General features: G+C 42.6%; 1 protein-coding gene across 4 annotated transcripts; it reads left to right on the forward strand.

Moving 5' to 3' along the window:
* The first annotated feature begins 1,659 nt into the window (after positions 1 to 1,659).
* Positions 1,660 to 5,541, forward strand: LOC147883170 (putative pentatricopeptide repeat-containing protein At3g13770, mitochondrial). 4 transcript variants are annotated; one of them, XM_087399343.1, is made up of 7 exons: positions 1,660 to 1,894; positions 2,008 to 2,087; positions 2,237 to 2,390; positions 2,540 to 2,619; positions 2,947 to 3,080; positions 3,178 to 3,983; positions 4,122 to 5,541. In XM_087399343.1, exons 1-7 carry the CDS (start codon positions 1,696 to 1,698, stop codon positions 5,309 to 5,311), a joined length of 2,643 nt encoding a protein of 880 aa, XP_087255469.1. In that variant the 5' UTR covers positions 1,660 to 1,695; the 3' UTR covers positions 5,312 to 5,541. The 4 variants fall into 4 exon arrangements, with proteins under 4 accessions (XP_087255469.1, XP_087255470.1, XP_087255468.1 ...); XM_087399344.1 differs by having other exon boundaries at positions 3,178 to 3,539; positions 3,699 to 5,541; XM_087399342.1 differs by having other exon boundaries at positions 3,178 to 5,541.
* The last annotated feature ends 3,936 nt before the right edge of the window (positions 5,542 to 9,477 follow it).

Below are 9,477 nucleotides of genomic sequence, written 5' to 3' on the forward strand. Positions count from 1 at the left end.
ATGATGATGGAAGATGAGCTAACCTTCAACCTCCATCGTCAATTTTGACGGTCTTCAACCTTGGGAGGGAACCTATACAGTGAATTAGCAAACTCAGGATAATGAAAAGCAAATACAAAAGCGGAGGATATGCAAATGATAGGAAAGGTATGAGGCTAGGCAAGTATCGGCTCAATGGCAATGAAGGAAATGTAGCTATGATTCACAGGGCACTGGATTGATACGAAGTGTGTGCTAGAGAGCAGCTTCGTATCAATCCTGTGCCCTATGAATCATAGCTGCATTTCCTTCACTGCCATTGAGCTAGTTTAGGGAAATGCATATCCTCCGCTTTTGTTTTTGCTTTTCATCATTCTGAGTTTGCTAATTCACTGTATAGGTTCCCGCCCAAGCTTGAAGACCGTCATAACTGACGATGGAGGTTGAAGGTTAGCTCATCTTCCATCATCATTTTCATTTTCAAGCGTTTAATGTTCAAGTACACTCTGTTAAAGACGTTTCCATGAGAACATCGTTAGACGTTGCAAGTCAAACCTTATGTTAGTAGCTAAGGCTGTTAGCCTCTCATCGTCACCTATTTGTAAGGAGCGTTCATCAATGAAAAACACGATTGATTGCATCTCTTTCTCTCTAGTCTGCATTCACTTTGTCGAGTCTTCTTTGTTTACAGTTTGTATTCGAACAGTTTCTATGTAAAACGTTGTCTATTGTTTTGCTTTGTGAAAGACATTTCTATGTAAAACGCTGTCTACTGTCTTGCCATGTGTGAGAAGAGCACTTTTTCTTTTAAGGTTTGCTATTGAAGAGCATTTTTGCTTTTTATGTTAGCTTTTGTGCTTTTTCAATCCCTTTTGTTCAGGCAAACAGTGTATCTATAAAGGCTCTACCCTTGACAACCCGTCCGACCCATTTTTTAACTGCCCCAACAATGGGGGTAGCTTCTAGCTCAAACTATCTTAAAGAATCAGCCATATATCCCCCTCCCCACCCTCTTTGGCCCCCACCCTAGTCCCCCCCCCCTTCCCCTTTCTTCCCACCACCCCACCCTTTGTACCTCGCTCATCACACTCATCACTCACCAGCCCTTGGTGGTTTGTATACATGGACAAGCTGCTTGGGACTTGCTGGAAGTAGGCCAAGGTTCACAGTCCTAGGATGATCGAACATACCCTCCGCCCTAGAACTCACGCATCCATTCTAGGATGCTACCACTAAGCGCCCATCCTAAAAAAGGTGGTATGATGGGATGCCGGATGGAAAGCACGGGCCGAGATAGACTGACACAAAATTTTTGTATCCAATTTCTCAAGGCCGCCAAACTCCATGGGCGATTGACGTACTCTCCATGAACCGTGCTGATTGGGTATGTAACTCATGCCTTGCGAGGGGGCCTCAACATTCGGCCTGAACCACTGCACCAATCACGCTTTAGTGACAGCCTTGAGTATAAGTCATGGACGTCGGGTGGTGTGAACCAGAGCACCTGGTGGCCATGTGTGACAGGTGAAGTGGGCCACCCTCAGTCAGACTTGTTGGTTATGGGAGTGAATCTTGTTGTTGGGTGTGTTGGGTTCGATCACCAGGATCGACATATGATGATCTGGTGAGGGCCGAGCCCTCTGGCGCGAAGTTAAAACAACAACAATAATAATAATTCTTCTTCTTCTTCTTTGATTAAATTTGTGAGCTCCAAGCATGGCAGGAGGCAACTCCAACTATCACCACCATTTCTTTTCTGATCCCCTTCCTCAACCTTGTTCCATCTTCTCTTGCCCCCTCACAAAAACCCTCATTCCCAACCATCACTTCATTGCCTCCCCTCCCTGCCTCCTTTCCACTGCTCTTCTTCCCATGGCAGCAGAACGTTCCTTCACACACTCCTTGGACGAGGAATGTGAGAGCTCTTTGATTTTGGCTTTTCTTGTCTGTTGTTGCTATGCTTCCCTGTTCATTATTCATTCTGTTTTGCTCCTTTTTTCTATGTGCTGGGTTGGGTTGGCCTCTCAGACCGAGCACTGAGATTACAACAGCTTTGGGAGGAATTCTTCTCAGATCCTTCGCAGTGGTGGGACTACAGGATTGATAAGGTGAGTTTGTTTAGAATCATTAGCTCGGATTGATCACGTTGGTTGCTCCGATTTTTAGCGTTCCTCAGGTGAGTCGAGGATTGTTAGAGTGGAAGCTTATATGAACTAATGCAAAAGTCTCTCATGTGTATGTTGGCATTTCTTTACAGAGGAATCCAAGGTTCCCCGACTTTAAACACAAGACTGCAAAGAAGGCGCTATGGATTGACAATACATTCAATCCATCTTGGATACACAACAGGCTAGCCGCCATAGCAGCAGAAGAACAGGGGCAATCGGTTATCTTAAAGCCTGAAATCTCTGGTATATCTCTTTTTGCTTTCATTGCGTAGAATTTCTCTATGCTCACCAGCATTTCCTGACGGAGTGAAGAGATGGGGTGTTTAAAGCCCATCGACGTAATTCAATCATATTTGCCAAAGTTCTCGTGCATGCTGCTTTTGGACATGCAGGCAGACTTGCTAGAATAGAACAGCTCTGGCAGGATTTCTCCGCAGATCCATCGCAATGGTGGAACAACAGATTGGTCAAGGTGTGGTTTTCCTACTTGATGGGCATTCTTTTAAGCGTGGTTTAGATAATAGAAGATGTCGAAGATATCTTGTAATTAAAGCTGTGAAGATGGTTTTCAGACCTTTCCTGGCTTGAATTGCTTGGGTAAGGACTGCTTCGTTTGTGTCGAGTATAATTTACAGGGACATTGCAGCTTGTTCACTACACACGAGTGTGTTAATCTGTGCAGCTTCATGGTTTTGTAGAGAAGTCCAGTGTGTCCAGACTTTCAACATAAGAGTACACTTGTGGGGCTATGGATAGACTGTTAGTGGATTCTAATTTGTGCACCTTCATGGTTTTGTAGAGAAGTCCAGCGTATCCAGATTTTCAACATAAGAGTACACTTGAGGGGCTATGGATAGACAGTTGGTGGAATCCCCCCTGGGTTAAAGCAAAGATAGCCAATATGGCGTTGGGTCAAATGCAATTTGGTGGTGGGTATGGTTTTAATCCTTGTGGGGGTCTAGGCTGAGAACACCATTTTTTTGACGAATGCTTTCATACTTCTTTGAAAATCATTGTATGGATGATGCAGGGTGTCTGACCCATTCAGCATTGGTGTGGATGCTAACAAATTTTGTGAGGGGGGGCGTTTTAAGGACGCATTGCACATTGTGGAGCTTATGGTCCAGCAAAATATTCGGGCTTCCCTCGATACCTATGCTCGTCTTTTACGGCACTGCACCAGAAGGAAATCCCTGGCTGAGGGCAAGCAAGTGCATGCCCTCATAGGCCAGAGTGGATTAATCTCGGACACCTATTTAGGAAACCTCCTGGTTGACATGTATGCCAAGTGCGGCAGTCTTGTGGATGCCCGCAAAGTATTTAACGAAATGCCTGAACACAATGTGTTCTCATGGACTGCTATCATCTCAGCTTATGCCGATTGTGGACAAGGTGAGGAGGCTGTCAATCTGTTTCAGCAAATGCAACATACAGGCATAGCATTGGACAAGGTTGTATGTGTAGTTGCCCTTAAAGCATGTGCTAGGATTGCAGCCCTGGAGCCAGGGAGGGAGCTCCATTGTAACATCATCCATAATGGTTTTGAATCAGTGATTGTTGCAAGTGCCCTTGTGGACATGTATTCAAAATGCGGGAGCATAGACTGTGCTCGTCGGGTGTTCAACAACATGCATGAACGAGATTTGGTTGCATGGAGTGCAATGATCGCAGGATGTGCTCAGGAAGGTCTTGGCAAGGAGGCCCTCACACTGTTTGAACAAATGCAGCATGAAGGACTGCAGCCGGACACTGTTGCCTTTGTGAGTACCCTCAAAGCATGTGCCAGTCAGGCAGTCCTGCAACAAGGCAAACTAGTCCATATTGACATCATCAAAGGTAGCTTTGAATCAGATGTCTACGTGGGTAGCGCCCTTGTTGACATGTATGCAAAGTGTGGGTGCATAGAGGATGCATATGCAGTGTTCAGCAAAATGAGTGAACGTAATTCTGTTTCATGGACTGCTATGATTACAGGGTATTCACAGCAAGGTCTTGGCATGGAGGCTCTTACTCTGTATACGCAAATGAAACAGGAAGATGTGCAGCCAGATGAGTTCACATTTGTCAGCATTCTCAAATCATGTGCCACCTTGGAGCAATGCAAGCAGGTCCATGCCCATATAAGCAGTAGCAGCGTTGAGCTAAATGTCTTCATGGGCAACACCCTTGTTGACATGTATTCAAAATTAGGGAGCATAGATATTGCTCGTGAAGTGTTTGACGAAATGCTGGAAAGAAATGCGATCACATGGAATGCAATGATTGAAGGATATGCTCAGCACGGGCTTGGCAAGGAGGCCCTTACACTTTTCGAACAAATGCAGAGTGAAGGGGTGAAACCTAATGAGGCCACCTATGTTAGTTTGCTTTCTGCATGTAGCCACTCTGGCTTAGTAGATGAAGGTCGCCGTCACTTTGATTTAATAAGTGAAAAGCATGCAATGACACCAACTGTGGATCACTATGCCTGCATGGTTGATCTTTTGGGCCGTGCAGGGTACCTTGCTGATGCTGAGGACTTCATTAAGAAAATGCCTGTCCAGCCAGACACCGTGGTTTGGATGGTTTTGCTTGGTGCCTCCAGAAAGCATGGCAATGTGGAGGTAGGAAAACATGCCTTTGATTGTGTTCGTAAGTTGGAACCAAACTATGCTCCAGCATATGTGCTGCTATCAAACATATATGCAGCAGCCGGTATGTGGGATGAAGTAGCAGACTTAAGGAAAGAAATGATGGATGCCGGTGTGGTTAAAACGCCTGGATGCAGCTGGATTGAGGTCGACAATAAAGTGCATGAGTTTCTTGTAGGTGATAGAGATCATCCACAACGCAAGGAAATTCGGGCAGAGTTAGAAAGATTGGCACCATTGATGAGAGAGGCAGGGTATGTGCCTGATTTGAGCTTTGTACTTCGAGATATGGAGGATGAAGAGAAGGAGGATGCTCTGTGTGCACACAGTGAGAAGCTGGCCATTGCTTTTGGGCTTATCAGCACACGCCCTGGGACACCTATTCGTATCACAAAGAATCTTCGCATATGTGGTGATTGCCACAATGCCAGCAAAGTCATCTCAAAGATTGTCGACAGGGAGATCATTGCAAGAGATGCAAACCGATTCCATCACTTCAAGGATGGGCTTTGTTCCTGTGGAGATTACTGGTGATGTCATGCAATTACACTGGCTTAGTTGAGAAGCATTGGTTATTGGAGTCCTTTGGCAACATCGATTGTCTGATAATGCAGTTGAATTCCAACGTACTGGGCCTAATTGCCAATAGAGTTTCATGTCTCATATTCTCTCTTCTGAGGTTAGACATCCGTCCAGGAAGGTTGAAGAAATGATGAATTCAGATGGTTGAAGGCTGTTGGAATTGTAATCATCGTTGGCATTTTTTTCAGCTTAGCTTTGCTTACTCATTTAGTTTTGTTTTTTCACTCCATCTCTCTTTCTTTCTGATTTGTTTCTTTTTTTTCCTCCTGTTCTCTCTCTCTCTCCCTCCCTCTCTCTCTCTCTCTCTCTCTCTGTTTCTTTCCTTACGTTTGTTTCTTGAAAAGTTCTTATTTTAAGATTAGAAACGTTCGAATCTTAAAGTATTCGTAAAGGATGAGGAAGCAGAAACATAAGCTTGATTTGGGGGAATTCCTTCTGTATTGACCACTCTCACCTAGTCTTAAAAGCATTGACAAACTTTTAAATCTGTTACAAATGGCTGATCCTCAATGTTTTTGTTCTTGTCATTGGGGAGAACTCTGTTTTTTCTGCCAATTCGTTTCTTCCTTTTCTTACATGTCATTACAGCCATGATGGTTTGGTAGCTTGGTGCCTATTTCCAACCCTTGCTTCTGCACCTTTTTGTCACACTCGTCTCCCCTTGAAGTCAAAATATGAGACCTCTTTAGGTGATGCCAAAGTAAGAACATGTGCAAGTGTCTTTGTAGGCTGTGTGAGTTGTTTTGCTTGTGTCCAGTTCATGCAGATTTTGGCTTTAAAGTGAGCCAAAATTTGAACTCTGAAAGACTCCAAAAAAGGCTACTTTGTTACATCCTAGTAGCTAGCCCTAGAGTTAGGAGACCTTCCAATGCGAGGCTAGTAGCTAGGGTGGAAAGCCCTAGGGCTAAGATTAAGAGATAGTATCTAGATTAGAGGTGATATACTTAGCCAGGCCCAGACTATATATTGGCATGAGGGCTTGGGCCATGGGAATTTATTCATCAGCTCCTAGATTGTGGATATTGGCCATAGGCATGGTACTTAGGCAAGCTGGTCTAATGCCTCCCTTGTGGAGGGGATGTCTCTTGTATGGGATGTCGAGATATATTGGGCTAGGGTTAGGCCATAGGCCTTACTAACGACCTCCATGTGCTCAGGGATGAGCTAGAAGAGCTATATATTGGGCTAGGGTTAGGCTATAGGCCTTACTTGTGACCTCTATGTTGCTCAAGGATGAGCTAAAAGAGCTCTATGGTTGGGTGGTATTTCTAGATGGCGGTTCATGTAGTCCAGTTCCTAGTCTTTGGTTCGGTGAAGATGATTGGGTTGCTGACTCGGAGAGGGGAGTCGTCTTAGTGGTATCAAAGCTAGGCTTTGCCACATGAATTGGAGTAAAATATAACTTTTTGGTTCTGAGTGGTTGTGTTCTTATTGAAGCTTATTCTGTGCGCTTTGAAAGGAAAAGAAAGGAGTGATTTCCGTGGGAATACAAAAGCTTCTTCCTTAGTCTATCTTGTGGAAGAGAAAGCTATAGGGATGAAAGTCATGTGCGCTTTCAAAAAATGGAGTTTTCCTAAATTGTGCCAATTAGTAGTTTGCGCTCTCCCATGTTAAGGTTTCTAGAAGAACATTTTTCCAAGAGCTTTGGAATTTCTATGCGTGATAGCCAAGCACGGAAAAAATGAATATGGTAAACTTAAAAGTTTCAAGCCATGGAGCGTAGTTGTATTGCCATGGGCTTTGGAATTTCTCTGTGTGAGCCCCACGGGGAGCGAAAATCAAGCGCAGGAAAAAAAACATGGAATACTGCCACAAGGCTTGCAACAAACTAGAGGTTTGCCAGCGTGGTATAGGGCACAGTAAGGTAGATTCCAAAGTGTCTATATAAGGGACATACACTGTTGACAGATTTCATAGGCACATTGATATAGCATGGCAGACTTTATAGTTATACAAATTGTAGCAGAGACTTGCGCATACACCGACTGATGTAGCTAGAGCATAAATGTGCAGATATTGAAACACTTGGAGATCTTATGCCCTATCATACATCCAATACAACTTTTATCACATGGGATAGAAATGAGAATGATCCAAAAGGCATCATCAAGAATACAAAGCACATCTCTTGGATTTTAGAGTAGGAGATATTTTACAAATGAAGTCATTTGCAAATAAGGTTGTAGCTGAAGGAAAAGTATTAGAATTAGAACAAGAGTGGTTCTCATTTGCTTAGTTGCATTAATTCGGCTGATTTTTTTTTAAATTCGAAAAACACGCTCAAATTTGTGTTTTTTGCGATTTAAAACGTATTGACCGATTTATCCCAGTTTATTCATACGCATACTTTATTCGTACGAATAACCTAGTATTCCTATGAATGCTTTTATTTGTACAAATAAATCACTTGTATTCGTACGAATAAAGCCAATATAAGATGGGTCCCACCTTTATTTTTTGGTATTCGGATGAATACTGCCATGTCTGCCTACCTCTTTGCCACTTCATCTTCCTACTTGCCTGCTTGTTTGCTTACCTTACTTGCCAGCTCACCCACCTATCTGCAGGTAACCTCTTCTCTCTTGTTTGAGACTGACGCTCATCTCTCTTGCGAGAGTTGCGTGTTGCAGTCTCAATTTTGATATTAATGTTTGTTTTGTTTTGTGTTTGAGACTGGCACTCATCTCTCTTGTGAGAGTTGTGTGTTGTAGTTTCAATTTTAATATTTTTTTAAATAAAAAATTTGAGGCTGGCACTCATCTTTCTTGTGAGAGTTGTGTGTTGCAGTCTCAATTTTGATATTAATGTTTGTTTTGTTTTATATTTGAGACCGGCACTCATCTCTCTTACGAGAGTTATGTGTTGCAGTTTCAATTTTGATATTAAAATTTGTTTTTATTTGAGGCTAGCACTCATCTCTCTTGAGAGAGTTGTGTGTTACAGTCTCAATTTTGATATTAATGTTTGTTTGTTTTGTGTTTGAGACTGGCACTCATCTTTCTTGCAAGAGTTGTGTGTTGCAGTTTCAATTTTAATATTAAAATTTATTTTTTATCTGAGGGTGGCACTCATCTCTCGAGAGAGTTGTGTGTTGCAGTCTCAGTTTTGATATTAACGTTTCTTTGTTTTGTGTTTGAGACTGGTACTCATCTCTCTCGCAAGAGTTGTGTGTTGCAGTTTCAATTTTAATGTTAAAATTTGTTTTTAATCTGAGGCTAGCACTCATCTCTCTTGAGAGAGTTGTGTGTTGCAGTCTCAGTTTTGATATTAATGTTTGTTTGTAGGATTGCCTAGACTGGCACTCATCTCTCTCTTGAGAGTTGTGCGATGCAATTCAAGTTTATTATCATGTGATGTGCTCATAGACACTTAGTCTGGCACTCAACGGTCCCTTCATAGTTGTGTGTTCCAGTCAAAGCCTAGTGTTAGATGGAAAAATGGTTAGTCAGTGTTACACACTAATGAATCACAAGATCTCATAATTTGTTGTTTTTTGTGATTTGATTTATTGTTACATGAGTTGAGTTTGGGTTGAGAGATTGTATCTAGGTCATTTTTGAAATTTCTTGCATTGCTAATTGTCATTGCTCGCATTGTTTTTTATCATACTTGGCACTAAATTCTTTTTTGAATTCTGTGTTGCAGCTTGTTGGATACTAGATGGCTCATGCGGGTGAGAAGAGAAAGGCTCAGCATCCTGATCTCAATCAAGCTTAGAAGAAGGTGCTAAAAATTGAGAATGTGCACTTCTTAATGAATGTCAATCATAACATCATTGAGACTGCTTTTCAACAATGGTGAAAGCGATGTGCAACATCTTGCTAGGACCATGGGAGAGGGTAGAGTGAGGGTCCTATGTGAACACTTTCCATATGTTTTTCCAATAGAATATGTAGATCAATTCATGTACCCCTTCACCTTAAAGCGTCGACAATGTCTTGGCCAAGTAGATCGAGAGATCTATTCTGGTGACACGAAGTGGGAGGATCCCACTGTAGAAGCCAGAGTTTGTATAAGTACTTTTCCATGTACGTACGTTGGTAGTTCATGGATTACCTTCTATCAAACAAGCTTACATTTCTCTATGACTTCAAAGTTATTGTGTGGTGGGCCTTCAA

The sequence above is a fragment of the Dipteris shenzhenensis genome, chromosome 28 (genome assembly GCF_047967505.1).
Source record: "Dipteris shenzhenensis isolate YYH24624 ecotype China chromosome 28, Dip_SZ_1.0, whole genome shotgun sequence".
In the NCBI taxonomy this organism is placed as follows: Eukaryota; Viridiplantae; Streptophyta; class Polypodiopsida; order Gleicheniales; family Dipteridaceae; genus Dipteris; species Dipteris shenzhenensis.